Genomic DNA, 18,971 nt, shown 5'->3' with positions numbered 1-18,971 from the left:
GAGCTGCCCCACTGATACCAGGCTCATAGGGAACCCAGGGATGTGCCCCACTTTAGTGAGGACCACCACCTGCACGGTCACTGACCCAGGCACCAGAGTTTATTATTGACAGGCTCACAGGCATATGGTAACCCACATAGTTAGAAGCAGTCGACTCCATTTTTTAGAAGTTGCCTTGTTGCCTGCATCGGGAAAGTTCACGCTTGACGACTGGGAAAATGTTATTGAGTAACTTTTTAGAAGTTCTAGACTCATTCACAGTTGGCTAGCTGCTTACTTTAGAACATGTCACTTTTCTCAAATTGTGGTTGGACGGTACGGTGAGTGTCTTCAATTATGGAACGAAAAGATGGGTCACACCAATCAGCATATGCACACTCTAAGCACAGATAAAGCAACAAATGCAAGGGGATACCGACAAGCAGAAAGTTTGGTGAGAAATTTGGAAGCAGAGTGCTCAAATTATGTATGCAGTTATAAGCACCACTCTACCCACCAAAAAAGAATAACACCATATATCAGGAATACAGTATGTACCAATAGTCAAATTCATCAAGCAAACATTCTTTACCATGTGCATCCAAACCATATACCACAGATTCACAACTGTCGCACCAAAATAACTACTGATCCGTGGAATTGGAACTGAGATAGGAAAGCAAGAACAGGGTAAGGGGGCGACGACAGCTTACCTCTTAAAAGAAAGGAACTCGCATATATAGTAGAACTCAGAAAGACGGTCTCTCACAGCAGCTGCTACTCGCGCTGCCATTGAGGCCCAGAGACTCACGCATTTGGAAACTTGGTGTGGCCCAACTTCACTGGGCGCGCAGCCAACGGGCTCTGGTGTCGTAGACGGCACAGCAAGAGCAGGCTGACATTCTCCCCCTCATGCACGCCTAGATGATCCCAATTCCCAAACACCGGCACGGGGGAATTGCTGGAGGAGGGACTCCAGGTCTTCCCAAGTAGCAAGAGACAGCAGCAGCCCAGACCACTTAACCAGTCCTTGCTGAACCAGAGACGCGCCTTTAGAGATGGAACGACATTGAATGATCCGTTCTGGAATGCTCCACAATGTTGAAGACGATGGCGGTGCCGAGATATGACAGACTGGTAAGCACCCACGGTCTTCTTGACCTGAGAGACATGGAAACTGAGGTGGAAGCCGGGAGCTCTAACCTATACGCCACTGAGCCAATCTTGTGCAGGACGCGATACGACCCGAAAAACTTGAAGGACAATTTCTAATTTGCGCGCGCCGCTAGAGAGGACTCAACATATGGTTACAATTTGAGGTACACCAAACCCAATCATCGATTTGAAATTGAAGCTTAGAAGGTGCTCGTCGGCTTGTTTCTTCATTGGCTGCTTAGCCCGAAGTAGGTGTTGGTGAATGAGATCCGTCATGAGCTCGCGATCATGTAACCAGGAGGCCAAATCAGTGACCGGCTGCTCATCTGCTGCACGGATTCCAAACTGATGAGGAGCAAAACCATACATTACCTCAAACGGAGAGCGTCCCAGTGCTGAATCACTACCATTAATGGAAGCTGGTGTTATACTTTTTTCGAGAACGTGCGTAGCACATATTTCATTAAGAAGTTAGAGGTTTATACGCCCAACAAAGCTGGTGTTATACCAGACCTCCTACAAATCCAACCATTGACTCCATTGCCGAGGACAAGCGTGAGGGTCTGCCCATCCGATTGAGGGTGATACGATGTGCTCATGCGCAATTCCACCTTGGCAAATTTTAAAAGCTCCTGCCGCAACGCACTGGTGAAGATCCCGAGCCATGCCTTGCAGCTCTTAGAAAACAAGTTATATGACAGTTCTTCAACATAATCATGAGTAGTACGTAATAATGAAGAAAAATATAATGGGCTCACTTGCACTGATGCAGATCAAAACAAACAAACTGAACATGCACACACAACCAAGGTTTTTTTTATCGGCCGAAATTTTCGGAAATTTTCGAAATTTCCTTTCTATCCACAGGGTCCGATAAAATTTGACATCGGCCAAATTTTTCCCTTCTTTCCTGCTTCCACACAGACAACCCAAATTCAGCCGTGCGACAATCCCACACTATAATGTTTTATTCTTGTTTTTATCTGTGAACAAGTGATGTTTAATAACTTAGGAATAGTTTCAAGTCAAATTCTATGGATTTTTTCAAAACAATTTGAATTTTTTTTAAATTTGGTCCGATATTTCCGATATATCTTGCTTATCCTATTTATCCATGACCTCCGATAAATTTTTATTTCTGATAATAAAAACCTTGCACACAACACATCACGTGATCAATGCAGTGCTAGAATCTGGAACTAGCAAGGAGACACACCAGAGCCAGAAGTAAAACCAACCGCAATCATGCATGCATGCACGAGCGTCAGAGAGATAGCACAGGACTCAGCTATATATTAGATATAACACCAGGCGTAGAAGTTCCAGCAGCAGCCCTGGCGGCATCATCACTGGTGGTCCTGCTGACGATCCCGACATGGTTGAGCAACTCCCAGAGAAGCGTGATGAGCTCGCCACCATGGGCGATGGCCACCGCGTGCCCTTTCAGATTGTCTGACGGCGTGATGTACAGGATCATCTCCGACCAGAAGCTGGCCAGCAGCTTCCACGCTGCCTCCTGGTTGCTAATTGTCTCCACCAGCTTCTTCCCAAGCTTCACACCGTCCTTGAGCACTTGATGCTTCGAGTTGGCACTCAACAGGTCAACTAGCTGCTGATAGCCCAGCATCGATACCGACCTAGACAAGTAATGGCGACCGACGACGCAGCACGGTTGAGCGAGAGCATGCTCCGCATCCTTCTTGACAGCCTCGTACATGCTCTTGCTCCATGCATCATCATCAGGGAGCAGCTCGGGGCAGCAGAACACCAGGTACGCGCAGTACCGTGACAGATAAGTGGCAACAGTCCTATCACCTTCTGAAGTAACAGATGAAGAACCTTGTTGTTGAGGCTGGAGAGGGTACCTGACCTCAAGGATGCTTGTGGCGATTTGCCATGTGAGTATATTATTAGACACACTTATGCTGTTGCAGGCCCAAAGGAACCTTTCACCACCTTGTTCACCTGAGCGGTAGAGAGATGCTTTCCCATTGCTCAAAATCAGGTGTCCACCATCATTTTTACTGCTTCGTAGGGCATTTATTATAGAAACCTTCATGGCCGCATTGGCCTTAATCTTGTAGTCTGGCAACCGGAGGTGATGCCTGAAAAGTGCGAGCGGGTTGGTTCTTGGATGTAGTGGCAGTACTGAGCATTGGCCTATCCTGTCATCCCATTGATGCTCTATCAGCTTGCACCTGCATCGTAGAACTTGGACAAACCATTTGCGCATGGAAAGCGATGTCTCAGTATTTGGAAACAGGCAGCATGTGAGGACTACTTTGGTCCAGTTGGAGCACACGTAGGAAACAATGTCCCTCACTTCAGCTGCTATGAGAAACACCAAAAGCAAAGACAGTGGAACCATGTCGAAGAATATGTTTCCAAAATGTACAGAAGCTGCACGTTCACCATCTTTACATCGGATATCACAAATAATCTGACGAAGTGCCCAACCGGTCGAATAATTAGAATAATGGAGATAAGACCCTATCCAAACTACAAGTACACGTATTATTATCCACACTGCAAGAACAATGCAGTAAGATATGCTGAAGAGTGAGATAATGATGCCCAAAACAGGAAGCCAAGACTTGGAATAGGAGATGGGGAGGGATGAGTTATAATAATCATGAAGAAAAGAAAGCTCATTTGCAATCACCCCAAATACCCTGTCTGCAGGCTCACCATCGCTGAGCAGCAAGCTCCAGAAAAAGTCGAATGTGTTCTGAGAGCTAGCATAAGTATGCAGCTCGTACCTTGCGAATCGACAGCGCAGCAACTTAAACAAGGCAAAGGCAAAAGACAAGCACAAGTCTTTTAGCCTTTGTGGTGTTGGCACCGGAAGAAGCATGTTGTTGCTGCTGTTGCAGCTATCCAACAACTGCCAAACTCGGTCAATAGTCACCAAGCCAATGGTGTTTTGCATCATTGTCCCTGATGAGTCATCCTTGAACACATACCCATGAGGCTGCTTCTCCACATGTCTTGCTTCTTCTCCCATAACCAACAGAGGTGGTGGAGGTAGCTGTTGCATGTATCCAGCGACAAGACGAGGATTGCGCCCAAATGAAAAGGATTGACGTGCCTTTTGGACTGCATAGTATTTGAACAGTAGCTTGGCCAAGGTGAGAAGAAAAGGTAAGCCTTCAAGGATAAAATAGTAGAATGGCACTTTGTACAGTGAATTCAAGAAGCTAATACCAAGGTAAAAGGTCCAGGCCCCCTGAGCAAGCAACTCGAGCGGAGGACCTATGCTTGGACCTTCTCTATCGTCGATAGCGACTACTACACTGGTATTGATCATGACGTTCTGAACAAGTAGTGCCCACATTATCACAAGGACCGAGTGTCTGGATGGACTGCACATTGCGGTCAAGGCGGGGGCTGACTGCTTGAACTCTGAGAGATCACGGCTGCTGACGCTCGAGACGTATCCTGTGCTGCTGGTGACCACAGAGGAGATGATGGGCAAGAACAAAGTAGTGGAGCCGACGAAGATAAGATGGGTGATAGGATGGTGGCGGTAGCGCTGGCCATAGGCACCTATCCCGACCGTGACTCCAGCCATGATGGCGCTCGCAAGCAACAGCCCGTCCACCTGCCATAGCTTCTGATTCATCTCTTTCTCGAAAGAGTACCATGCACTGTCTGTGCAGTTAGCAAATTTGATAGCATTGTCTGCTTGGTTGTCCAAACGCGGATGATAATTATGATAAGCCATGGTGGCCTGCTGATCTGATTGCCAAATCAATTTCAAGATTAGAACAAGTGGGGTATTTGTATGTATATGATAGAACTAGGAGAGCTAAAAAACAAGCATACATGCATATGCAAATAAAACTAAGCACCAAGCTAGTAGCTAGCAGAAACCAATCAAACCGAGTTTTGGACATAACTTTGTTATTTATGTCGTAAATGATCAATGCTAGCTATATGTATGCATATGTTAGTTTGGGAATTGGGACCAATAAGAAATATTAATCTAGTAGCTAATATAATAGAGGTTTTTTATATACCGTACAAAGACAAGAAAGCAAATGGGTAATTACCTTAAGGTGATTGAGTGAGTGGAGGCAGACCAATGCAGCTGAACATATAGGCTTCAAATGTTATACTTCTCTTATGCAGCTCGTTGGTGCCAGGAGCTAGGTATATAGCAGGCTTCTACTACTGCAGGAGTTTCAGTGTGCACATGCTAGCTAGCTTTTTCCGCCTTCTTTTATCTCTCTTTTCCTTGGATGTATTTTGTATATATGACTGCTGTCGGCTGTCCTAATACTGGGACTCTGGGAGGGATAGGACAATATATATGTATGTATTCCCTTGCTGCCTGATATTGGTTTATTTGTTTCTTTTTTCTTCCAGGTCATAGGACATTGAAATGTTGGTGGCTATATCTCCAAAATTCCATGGTATTGCCTGTTCACAATTACTAATTAGGGAATCTTTAGTAAACCCTTTGCTTCTTATTATAAGGCTCTTTATTTCGCAGTTAGCGAGCTAATTAGGGAATCTCTCGTCCTTCAGCAAATAAATACATTACATTGCTTCTTGAGCGAGGCTCCTGCATCTGCATGCTAGTCTTTATATATCATCAACTTTATAAAAGAAGGAAAAGAGACACTAGTAGAGAACAGACCTTTGATCCTCGGTCAAAATGGACTCTAGTCCTGGAATTTTTTGCCCCCGGGACTAAAAATACCTTTTGTCCCGGTTGGAGGCTCCAATCAGGACTAAAGGTCCCTGCCCAACGGCTACTACGCCAGACAAAGGTGGCAGGGACCTTTAGTCCCGGTTGGAGCCACCAACCGGGACTAAAGGTATACTTTTACTTCCGGTTGGTGGATCCAACCGGGAGTAAAAGTCTACTCCTGGGCCGTGGCTGCGCCCGGGGTTGGAAAGTTACCTTTAGTCCCGGTTGGATCCACCAACCAGGACTAAATGTTCTCCCTTTATAAATCGGCCGTCTCCTTCTTCCTCCCCGAGCCCGAGCTCAGCACATTTTGAAGCTCACTGCACTAGTGTTCTTGCTTCCTCCCTCCCTCCATTGTTCCTCCATCTATTCTTCGATTCCTCCGTCGATTCTTCAGTTGTAAAGGTTACCAATCTCATACTCTCATTTTTCACCATTTTCTTATGCCATTTTGTTCACTGTATATATTTATGGTTCTTTATTGTGGTTTTTTTTCATTTGTAAGCAATTTGAGCTCAAAATCACTTCAAGCTTGCATATTTACATGAAAGAAGGTTAAAGTATATATAAATATAAACTTAGAAAATAGTTAGAAAATTATAGCAAATCCGTACTAGTTGAACTTGCGGACCGTGTTCAGCTCGGCGAGCATGTTCTCTGCCGAGCGGTAACGGACGTCAAGGAGAAGCTTTGATTCTACGAGGGAGAGCGACAACGGTCGTGAAAGACCGTGTTCCCTTCCTTGTAGAATCGGAGCTCTTCCTTGACCAAGTACGGTGCCGTCCGGTGGAGAAATGCTCGCCGAGATGATCACGTAAGCAAGGTCAACTAGTACGGATGGTTATTTATTCACATGTCCCGATATCGTCGCAGTAGTCTGTCAATCACCGTACCTAAACGTAGTACATATAAATAAAAACTTAGAAAATAGTTAGAAAATTATAGAAAATCCGTACTAGTTGAACTTGCGGACCGTGTTCAGCTCGGCAAGCATGTTCTCTGTCGAGCGGTAACGGACATCAAGGAGGAGCTTTGATTCTACGAGGGAGAGCGACAACGGTCGTGGGAGACCGTGTTCCCTTCCTCGTAGAATCGGAGCTCTTCCTTGACCAAGTACGGTGCCGTCCGGTGGAGAAATGCTCGCCGAGATGATCACGTAAGCAAGTTCAACTAGTACGGATGGTTATTTATTCACATGTCCCGATATTGTCGCAGTAGTCTGTCAATCACCGTACTTTTTATTTTAACTTTTTATAAAATGAAAAACTTAGAAAATAGTTAGAAAATTATAGAAAATCCGTACTAGTTGAACTAGCGGACCGTGTTCATGTCAGCGAGCATGTTCTCTGCCGAACGGTAACGAACGTCAAGGAGGAGCTTTGATTCTACGAGGGAGAGCGACAACGGTCGTGGAAGACCGTGTTCCCTTCCTCGTAGAATCGGAGCTCTTCCTTGACCAAGTACGGTGCCGTCCGGTGGAGAAATGCTCGCCGAGATGATCACGTAAGCAAGTTCAACTAGTACGGATGGTTATTTATTCACACGTCCTGATATCGTCGCAGTAGTCTGTTATGTGTGTACACTCCCATTCTTCTGATAATTTGCGGAAATATCATGTGAATTACTTACCTGCCGCAGTAAAAGACAAGAATACAATGACCATTAAAAATATCATTGTTTAGAGATCTAGATAATTTTATAGTTTCTTAATTTTATTTGTTTATAAAAGGAGAAATTTATAGTGTATTAAAAAATGAGTATAGAGAGTAGATGACAACTGCTTCCGGGTCCTCGGCCTCTCATGGGTTTCCAAAGCGACTTAGGCCGGGCCTTCCTCTCATTCCATGCGGCAAGTGTCGTGATGAGACGAAGATTGTGATGGAGTACCGAGTGAAGAAGGAGGGTCCCAACAAGGATCGTATCTTCTACAAGTGTCCGGATCGCAATGTGAGTTATTTTATCGTATTTAATGATTATGGTTAGTTTATACCTATTTTCATGATGGTTGTGATTAAAGTTCTAATTTTTTGTTTTAATTTCAGTGGGATGGCAGTGGACGATGTTTAGGCTTCTACTGGGAGGAAGAGTATGTTGAACTCATGCAAAAATATCTTGCACAACAAGCAGATACGGCGGCTAATGAGGCAGTGATCCAGCCGAAGAAGCCCAAAGATATTGCACAATCGGGGGATCTGTCTGTTTTAGTTGAGATTGGTCGCGAAATCCTTGTGCTCCTGAAATGTATTTTAGCTTTAGTTCTTTTAGTGGTAATTGGGATTGTCTACATTGTAGAGATGCTTTCATAAATTTGTATCTTTTGTGGTGGCACGCATGTTGTATAAATAATTAATTATGATCTAGGTTTTAATATGATATTTATGTCATGTAATGCAGATGAGCCGTCATTGGATGTATAATGCTGATCGCCGCTCCCAAGAGTTCATTGACGGCGTGCATTCTTTGTTACGTGCGGCCGAGGCAAACAAACGCGACGGTTTCATGTGCTGTCCATGTGCCATATGTAAGAATACGGTGGAATATCCTTGCTCAAGGACTCTTCATTCACACTTGTTCAAGTCGGGTTTCATGCCAAACTATATTTGTTGGACAAAGCACGGAGAAACCGGTGTTGTAATGGAAAAAGGTGAAGAAGAACAATGGGACGACAATGATATTATTCCTGATGGTGCGTGCTTCAATGATACTGCAATGGGAGAAGCTGAAGAAGAGGTAGCCGTAGAAGATGAGCCGGCTGATGATCTTTCTCAGGTCATTCATGACGCACAAAGAGAATGTGAAAGTGAAAAGGAGAAGATCAAGTTCGAGCGGATGCTAGAAGATCACAAGAAATTGTTGTACCCAACTTGTGATGCAGGGCAGAAAAAGTTGGGAACCACACTAGAATTGCTGCAATGGAAGGCAAAGAATGGTGTATCTGACAAGGGATTTGGAGAGTTACTAAAAATCCAAAAGAAGATGCTTCCGAAGTACAATGAATTGCCCGCCACTACCTACGAAGCAAAACAAGTTGTCTGTCCTATGGGGCTAGAAATAGAGAAGATACATGCATGTCCTAATGACTGCATCCTGTACCGTGGCAAAGAGTACGAGAAATTGGATGCATGCCCGGTATGCCATGCGTCGCGGTATAAGATCAGGCGAGATGACCCTGGTGATGTTGAGGGCGAACGTCCGCGTAAGAAAATCCCTGCCAAGGTTATGTGGTATGCTCCTATAATACCACGCTTGAAACGTCTGTTCAGAAACAAAGAACATGCAAAATTGTTACGATGGCACAAAGAAGACCGTAAGGTAGACAATATGTTGAGACACCCTGCTGATGGGTCCCAGTGGAGAGCAATCGACAGAGAATTCCCGGAGTTTGCAAATGACGCAAGAAACTTAAGGTTTGCTTTAAGTACAGATGGTATCAATCCTTTTGGAGAGCAGAACAGTAGTCATAGCACTTGGCCTGTTACTCTAAGTATCTACAACATTCCTCCTTGGTTATGCATGAAGCGGAAGTTCATTATGATACCTGTGCTCATCCAAGGCCCGAAGCAACCTGGCAATGACATCGATGTGTACCTAAGACCACTTATTGACGAACTTCTCATTTTGTGGAATAAAGAAGGTGTACGTGTGTGGGATGAGTACAAACAGGAACACTTTGATCTGCGAGCATTGTTGTTCGTAACAATCAATGATTGGCCTGCTCTAAGTAATCTTTCAGAACAGTCAAACAAGGGATATAATGCATGCACACACTGCTTCGGTGATATTAGAGGTGTATTCTTGAAAAAATGTCGAAAGGTCGTGTACCTTGGCCATCGTCGATTTCTTCCTGCAAATCACCCCGTAAGAAAGAAAGGCAAGCATTTTAAAGGGAAGGCAGACCACCTGACCAAGCCTCGCAACCGAACCGGTGAGGATGTATTCGATATGGTCAATGATGTGAAAGTCGTCTTTGGAAAAGGACATGGAAGCCAACCTATTCCGAAAGACGCTAACGGTCACGCACCCATGTGGAAGAAGAAGTCCATATTTTGGGACCTACCCTATTGGCAAGTCCTGGAGGTCCGTAGCTCGATCGACGTGATGCACCTGACGAAGAATCTTTGTGTGAACCTGCTAGGCTTTATGGGTGTGTATGGAAAGCCTAAGGACACATTTGAAGCACGATAGGACCTGCGTTGTTTAAGAGAAAGAGACAACCTGCATCCAGAGAAGACAGATGATGGACGCCATTACTTACGTCCTGCTAGCTACACTCTAAGCAAAGAGGAGAAGGAAATCATGTTTGAATGCTTAAACAACATCAAGGTACCATCTGGATTCTCCTCGAATATAAAGGGTATTATAAATGTGCTAGAGAAGAAATTCTATAACTTAAAGTCTCATGACTGTCACGTTCTCATGACGCAATTACTTCTAGTTGCATTAAGAGGAATTCTACCTCCAAATGTACGTCTAGCCACCATGAAGCTATGTGCATTCCTCAATGCAATTTCTCATAAGGCAATTGATCCAACTGATCTAGCTAAACTACAGAATGATGTGGTTCAATGTCTCGTCAGCTTTGAGTTGGTGTTCCCTCCTTCCTTCTTTGATATTATGACACACCTCCTAGTTCACCTAGTCAAGGAGATTTTCACTCTTGGTCCTGTGTTCCTACACAACATGTTCCCCTTAGAGAGATTCATGGGAGTCCTAAAGAAATATGTTCACAACCGTGCTCGCCCAGAAGGAAGCATCGCCAAGGGCTATGGAACAGAAGAGGTCATTGAGTTCTGTGTTGACTTTATTCCCAACCTTGACTCAATTGGTGTTCCTGAATCGAGACATGAGGGGAGACTAAGCGGAAAGGGGACACTAGGGAGGAAAACATATATTGGTACGGATGATGATTATTTCAATAAAGCGCACTACATAGTTCTACAGAACTCCTCTTTGGTAGATCCGTATATTGAGACACACAAGGATCTCTTACGATCCGAGTTTCTAGGGAAGACTGAAGCTTGGATTACGCATAAGCACATGGAAACTTTCGGCGGTTGGTTGCGAAAAAAATGTCAAGGTGATGAGAGCATCCATGAGCAACTGTATTTATTGGCTATGGAACCATCATGGCATATCGTAACATACAAAGGGTACGAGATAAATGGGAACATATTCTACACAGTAGCCCAAGATAAAAGGAGTACCAACCAAAACAGTGGTGTCCGCATAGATGCCACAGACCCGAATGGGAATAAGCAGACATATTATGGACGCATAGATGAAATATGGGAACTAGAATATGCACCTACTTTGAAGATCCCATTGTTCAAGTGCCAATGGGTCAAGGTGACCGGAGGCGGGGTAACAGTAGACAACGAGTATGGAATGACAACAGTAGACCTTAGTAATATTGGGTATAAAGACGAACCATTCGTCCTTGCCAAGGATGTGAATCAGGTGTTCTATGTCAATGATATGTCTACCAAACCAAAAAGAGGGAAAAACGATAATGACTCAACCAAAGAGCCAAAGCGCCACATAGTTCTTTCAGAGAAAAGAGTCATCGTGGGAATTGAGGATAAGTCGGACATGTCAGAAGAATATGAAAAGGATGACCGAATTCCGCCCTTCAAAGTGAACAAAGACCCTAGCATCTTGGTAAATGATGAGGACACTCCATGGTTACGAAGCGATCATAACCAAGGGACATACGTAAAGAAGAAGTTCACTGCTGTGCCCACTTGATGATATAGTGATTTAATATAGTGTGTGTTTGAGATATTATGTAATAATTGTGAATTCAGATGTTTATTATGTCATGTTTCAAATTAAATCGATGTTTGATTTGGTGGGATTTCTCTCTTAAAAAGGTAAATTAGGATACTGAGTGATGAAAAATTAAAATATTAACGTTAAAATGATGTGAAAACAAATTTCCTGTCCAAAACCAATAGTTTTAATAATTTTAATTAAACACTACATTTTTGCATTAACGAAATAATAAATATTAGTTACATTATGTTTTATAATTCTAACAAAAAATAAAAAAAGTTAGGTTATAGATTTTTCCTATGTGCAATAAGCAAAAAGAAAATTCATATTTTTAACAAAATAATTTTATGCCTTTTATTTAATTTACTATGTATTTAACAAAAACTATTGCATTTCTATTGTATTTAACAAGACTATTGCTTAAAACAGGCGGGAAACGAAATTGCAGGCCACCTTTACTCCCAGTTGGGAAGCCCACCCGGGAGTAAAGGTGGGCTGCAGTTTCGTGGCCCGCCAAAAAAAACCCTTTACTCCCGGTGCGTGTTACCAATCGGGAGTAAAGGTATACCGTTGGTAACACGCACCGGGAGTAAAGGTACCTTTACTCCCGGTTGGTAATATGCACCGGGAGTAAAGGGTTTTTACTCCCGGTTGGTGGCTGGCACCGGGAGTAATTCTCTCTGATATATAACCTCCAGCGCCTGGCGCAGATCGATCCGCTCGTCTTCTTCCTCGTCGAACACCGCCGCCCTCTTCTTCCTCGCGCCGCGTCCGTTTGCCTTCCGTGACACCGGCGCCGCCCTCTTCTTCCTCGTGCGGCCTCCACCGCGCGCGCCCGTGCCCCTCCTCCGCGCGCGCCCGTGGCCCTCCACCACGCCCTCCTCCGCGCCCGAGGCCCTCCACCGCGCCCGAGGCCCTCCACTGCCGAGCTCGAGGTGATATGTTCGTCGATCTCATTGTACATTCTCAGACGGTGGCCGGAAACTGAACATTGTTTCATGAATCTAGAACACTGCCTTTGCTCAATAGAAGAATTTTTTCTATCTTCATAGATCAATGTTTGTTAACGAAATTTTATCCAAATATATTCATGTAGGGTCTTTTTTTTGAAGGATTTGTTGTAGGATATATAATGGTCAAATAGGAACTTAATTTGGATACCCAGTTTGTAAACTAAGCGTTTTTTAGTTTATAAAAAATATCACATGTGATGATGTAAGCAGTTTTGGTTGGACTTGCATGCATGGCTATAGACAAATGAAGGAAAACTTCAATGTTTCTTCATTTGTGAACTTTGAATATACAGATATAATATATTAATGTTGCTAAAGTAATATGAGCATTACATATTTTTTCCGGGAAGACTATCTTCAAACTTTATATCATAGCATCAGAGATCGCCTGTAGAAGAAGAAAATAAATTCTTATCATTTCGGAAATAGTAATGGTTATATTAGCAATAAGACACATATACTTACATTTCATAATGACTTATACTTACATTATCAACATAGAATTTTCTCATATGATGAATGACTACATGGTTCACATGGTACATAGGATCACAACATCACACACCGACACCGCCCCGGCCCACCTCACGTCGTCGTCGTCGTCAGCACACCGGCCACCACACCGACACGTATATATACGTCATTTGTATTCATATGCATGTATATATACGTCGCGGAGCACCGCCGCCCTCGTTCGCCCATGCGTTTCTATGTATACGGCGGAGCACCGCTGCCCTCGTTCACCCATGTGTACAGACATATATACAGCGGAGTGGAGCACCGCCACTCTTGTCACACCGCCCTTTCTCGTGGCCTAGTTGATCAACATTCGTATTATCGTTATCGTTAATGCTAAACAATCACACCAGGGCAAACCGCGCTGTTGATGTCACCGACGTGGTTCGCCCTAGTCACCGACGCAATTTGCCCTCGGCCGTTTATGTATAGCCCTAATTCGCCCTAGTACCGACGTAGTTCACCCTAGTGTGGCGAATTGCGTCCGTGACCGAGGGGCAAGATTTAATAATGCATATTGTTCGTAGATTTTACGCATGTAAGCAAAGATTTGACGTACTATATATTAGTTTTGTTTTTTGAAGCTAGATGGCCGACCCGAGAAACATGGATGAGGAGTTGATGATGAATTTGATCAACACTGGCACTCAAGTTGCCGGCGATGATGGTGCTAAAAATAACGTGCAAGAGGATGCAGATGACGGGAGTCAGTACTTAGCTCTTGAACAAAATGAGCAACAACATATTGGCCAAGTATATATTTTTTATTATTAGCTATATATATTATCATATGTCTTATGTGTGCTCATGACATTAAAAATAATGTTTATGTTTTGTAGCCCTCTGGATCGACATCAACAACTACAACGAAGAGTAAAAATGTTCGAGGTCCCAAAAAGCCATTGGAGGGCCGCTTCATCATCTCGGAGTTCAATGTGGATACAGGAGAACCGGGGGGGCCGAATAAAATGAAATTTGTGCACCACTGTGGTTACCTTGTACGGGACCGGCTCCCGATTAGTACCCGTGAATGGAAGAAGAAGACCAATGCACCTCATATCAGTTTTGTCTCCGATCATGACAAGGCGTTAATTTGGAAAGATGTCTTGGTACATTTCATGCTCCAAATAGATGGTTATGATGATATAATAGATGGTGATGAATTGAAGGAGCGAGTTAGGGATTGGGCAATCAAGAAGATGGCCACCCAGTTTCAGACTTGGAAGAAACACCTATACACGACGTATGTGAAGAAAAACATAGCACCAGATTTTACTGTCCCAGGCCCGATCTCAAAGCAGAGGTCCTATTGGGATGAGTTTGTACAGTACAAGACTTCGGAAGAGGGTGTGAGTCGGGTGATAAAGAACCAATGTAATGCCCAACAGAAGACATACCACCATACCTTGGGATCAGGTGGCTACCCGACTGCCATTAAGAAGTGGAACAAAATGGAAGCAGACCTTCTTGCCAAGGGTATCAGACCAGAATCACTCGAGTGGGGAGAACGTGCAAAGAATTGGTTTTTCGGTCATGGGGGAACACTAGACCAGGAGACAGGGAAGTGCGTTTATGGCGCAAGACTACAAGAAGCAGTAGAAAGATTGTTTTATGCTCAGAGAGCTACTGCTAGTGGTGCGTTCAGGCCCAACAGAGAGAAGGATGAGCTGACATACGCCATCGGGACTATTGAACATGGTGGCCGAACTAGAGGCAAAGGAAGTGTCTCGTGGGAGCATGGATTCCCTCAGGACAGACCTTCCTACAGAAGTCGCCAGAGAAAGAAGGAAGAAGAGGCACAGCGGCTCCAGAGGTTGGAGGAAGCGGTGCGTGAAGCACAGGAGCGGGAAAAAAAACCTTGAAGCGAGAATGCAGGAGGAAATCAGAAGGCAAGTGCAAATAGCAGTGAGTGCAAGCAAGCAGGCATCAGAGCCAGGAATCAACATTAGCCAATCTGTTCAGTTGAAAAGCAGCTGCGCTTCCACGGAGATACCAAATCAAGGGGACACAGGACTGCGCTTCCCTGTGGATGACGTCACTGAACCTTATACAACGTGTGAGCTACACATTCCGAAGGAGAATTCCACAATCAAGGTGACTATCGGTCTTGTTAATCCTATCGACCGAACCAAGACACCAAGAATTCATGGGAATATAATCCAAGAAGGATATGCTACCATCTCGGTAGATAAAGCTGAAAAAGGTTTTAGTGATTTGCCTCTTGGCATTCCTGGAGGTGATGGCGAGAAGACTCTAGGAGAAGCGGAGAAGACATTCATTCTATGGCGCAAGCGCTACATCATCATTCCAGGGATGTCGGCTCCACCTCCTCCTGAACTACCTCACCATAGGTACGTGCGGATGAAAACACTACATCATTAATTTGTATTGGCTTAAATAATTAACAATCTGCTCATAATAATATGTCATTCCTTTTTTTGTAGCAGATCCTCCCCCAACCTAAATCCAATTGTTCAATCGCCAGATCATCATAGTGCTCTGTACGATGACATTGTGTTGGAAGACGAGGCTGCATCCACACCATCTCCAAGGAGGTCTCCAATGCCGCAGCCGCCACCTCCAAGGAGGTCTCCAACGCCGCTGCCAACACCTCCAAGGAGGTCTCCAACGCCTCCCCTGCCCCCGCCTACCAAGAAGCCTAGCAAGAGGCCAGCCCCTCAAACGAAGAACCAGTCCCCGCCTGCAAAGAAAGCCACCGTGAAACCAAGGGCTATTCCCAAAATAATATCTGAAGAGAAGGAAGAAGGAACTGATGCATATAAAAAAGACATGTCTAGATTCTATGACAAACTTAAAATGAATCAAGAAGCAAGGAGAAACCCGGAGAAACCGTACTTCTTCGTAGCTCCAGATATTCTAAGAAAAAAGGTGACTTCTTACCAGCAACAACAGCGGGAATCTCGTAAGCCATCCAAATCAACGTTATCGGACTATGACCGCACTCTCACCAAGTCAATTGAGGCGGCACAGAAAAAGAAGTGGGCAGGGAAAGGAGTTGCCCAACTCGGACAACAAGCGCACCAATCAATCCCCCCGCTAGTTGTTAGTAATGAATATGGTTCGAATTTAGGATTAATGCATCAGGCAAACATACCTCTGGATGTCGATTTGGATCACCTTGGTGAATTTCTTGATGAGACTGGTCTCGACCTTTACCAGATGTTTGGTGATGGAAACATTGAGAGTGCGGCGGAGGTTGATATTTGGAAGAAAAAATTTGTACTAGGCCAGAGTCTATACAACCCTCAAGCCTTATCTGATCTGGGGACGCAAATGTACCTGCTAAACAAGTGGTACATGCAGGCGTCTACCAGTGGAGACTTCTGCGTTGGTGTCAGAATTAGAGACGAACATTGGTTCCATGGCGATGATGTTATGTATGTTGACTTTGCATAATTTCATCAACTATGCCACCTGACCTCTCTGGACAAAGTTATCATTAGCTGCTATTGCCTGTAAGTAATAATTCTTTCGATCTATTATTAAACTCATCATATGTGTGTATATGCATATAAATTATCCTAACAAGTACTATATATATGCAGATTTACAATGACAGAGCTCAGAAAGGAAGGCTGCAATGAAATTGGTTTTGTTGATCCCCATATAGTATTCAAAGACCCAATTACTCCAAAGACTAATTGGAAGTCTGAGTCAGAGAGTAACCTCATAAACTTCTTAGTGAACCAACGCCACAAGAAGGATATACTCTTTCCCTATAACTTCAAGTGAGTGTTAATCATGTCGATCATATCCTTAATGGCTCATATGTTGATTCTAGTTAATTAATGAGTGTTATGCGTTATATCCTATAAACACATGCAGCAATCACTGGATATTGATGGACATCGATCTGGTGAAAAGTCACTTGATAATCTATGACTCGATGAGAAAACCACAACAAGACTACCAAGATATGATAGATATTATCCAGAGGTAATTTCGGGATCTCTAGCAACTATATATACACACAAACATGATGATTAACTATATCTGATGACGTGGCAAATTTTTTATTGGGCAGTGTTTGGAAAACCTTTATTGAGAAGCAACACATGGAAAAATGCAAAGCGCCACTGAATGTAATCCCTTTGAAAGTAAGTCCCCTAAATCGCATCATCTTTATTAATTAAACATATAGCTTTCACCGGATCACCAGATTGGATGACAAATCTTTTTCTCGTAAAGTGGTGTCTGAGGCAGGAACAGGGAAACAACTACTGTGGTTACTATGTTTGCAAGTTTATCAAGGTGCTCTCCCAAAGAACTCCTACAGAGAGACTCAAAGTACGTTAAAAATACACTATATATTCATTTAATTATTATTATTGATTGTGTTACTATGTCTTTATATATATATATATATGTACATATATTAATTTATTTTCCTTTAATTCAAACCTGTAGACTCGATGGTTGGAGGAAAAGGTCATACGGCAAGACCAAATCAAAGCAATTCAAGAGTCTATAGCCGGATTTTTTAATGAGCAGGTCATCGATTCTAAGGGCGAGTTCTACTTCGACCCAACACTGCCATTGAAGCCAAGCTAGAGGATGAGAGGAAACTTGTTATGTCACAACAACTGTAATGCAATCTTTTGTAATAAATGCACATGAAATAATATAATGTAAAATACACATATGCATGCATGCATTAAATATATATATATATATATATATATATATATATATATTTCTATGCTTGAATTGTGTGATTTAATACGTTCATGGTGCTTGAACCGAAACATACTATATGCGCGTATAAATGTATAATTAGCAGCGTACAATACGACTTCGAAAACCTATTTTGAAAAGAAAACAAAAAAATGAAAAGAAAAGAAAAAAAAACCTTTAGTCCCGGTTCGTATTACCAACCGGGACTAAAGGTGCCGACCATCGTGGCATGTCAGGAGGCACCTTTAGTCCCGGTTGGTGTTACCCACCGGGACTAAAGGTCCTCCTTTAGTCCCGGTTCCTGACCCGGGACTAAAGGACCCTCTTTAGTCCCGGATGCTTGTTCCCGGGTGGGGAACCAGGACTAGAGAGGGTTCCCCACCGGGAGTAAAGCTCGATTCTAGAGAAGAAAGCAGCAACAGATCGAGGAGGGGCATTGTTCAAAGACGTATGACGCCGACAGAGCATAATGATTGGATTCTCCGATCAATTCTGTGGCAGCAGGCAACCTCATTGGCCTGGCAAAACGAAGCCCGGCCCCCTCCTCCTCCGACCTCCATGGCCTTTCGGCTTTCGCAGCCCAACACAGCGGACCCTCAACAAAATGCTGGAGCAGCTTAATTACCTGTCACGACAGAAGCTAGAGCTAGAGCTTTATTTCTTTATTTATTACCTGATCGACACTCCATCACCAGAATCTCAATTTTATCGTACTGTACGTTGTTACCTGCTTTGCAGGCATGATTAGAGCCAATCCGGCCATCAGCTGGACAATTGAAGTTCTGCTTTATTTGTAATTTTAACTCGGGCCCGTCCTTGAAAACTGGTTAACCACGAGAATATTTGCCGACACACATAGCATCAACTGCATGATTGGTACAAACAGCAGAGCAATCAGAAGAACCAAACAATGTTTGTGGTTAGAATCCCGCGAGAGATATATCATAGAGATGAAGAAAAAATGTCGGGCGAATTCGATTGCCCCTTTAATCTTTTCCAGTGACCCGAGCTAGGTCTCCAGATACTGATCGAGCTTATGGACTATGCAAGTACCCTACCCATACGTTATGTCACGCTAGTCTTATACCAACGGATAATTGTAACATTTGATCATCGATCTCTTGCTTATTGAGTATGGTGGCACA

The 18,971-nt window shown here is 43.7% G+C and overlaps 1 protein-coding gene across 1 annotated transcript; it reads right to left on the bottom strand.

Moving 5' to 3' along the window:
• Nucleotides 1-2,422: 2,422 nt before the first annotated feature.
• Nucleotides 2,423-4,858, bottom strand: LOC136489563 (uncharacterized). Its single transcript, XM_066486158.1, has one exon. The coding sequence runs from the start codon at nucleotides 4,856-4,858 to the stop codon at nucleotides 2,423-2,425; it is 2,436 nt and encodes an 811-aa protein (XP_066342255.1).
• Nucleotides 4,859-18,971: the final 14,113 nt, after the last annotated feature.

Source organism: Miscanthus floridulus, chromosome 10 (genome assembly GCF_019320115.1).
Source record: "Miscanthus floridulus cultivar M001 chromosome 10, ASM1932011v1, whole genome shotgun sequence".
NCBI classification, from domain to species: domain Eukaryota; kingdom Viridiplantae; phylum Streptophyta; class Magnoliopsida; order Poales; family Poaceae; genus Miscanthus; species Miscanthus floridulus.
The sequence above is the reverse complement of the archived record's forward strand: the minus strand, read 5'-3'. Positions and strand labels throughout refer to the sequence as shown.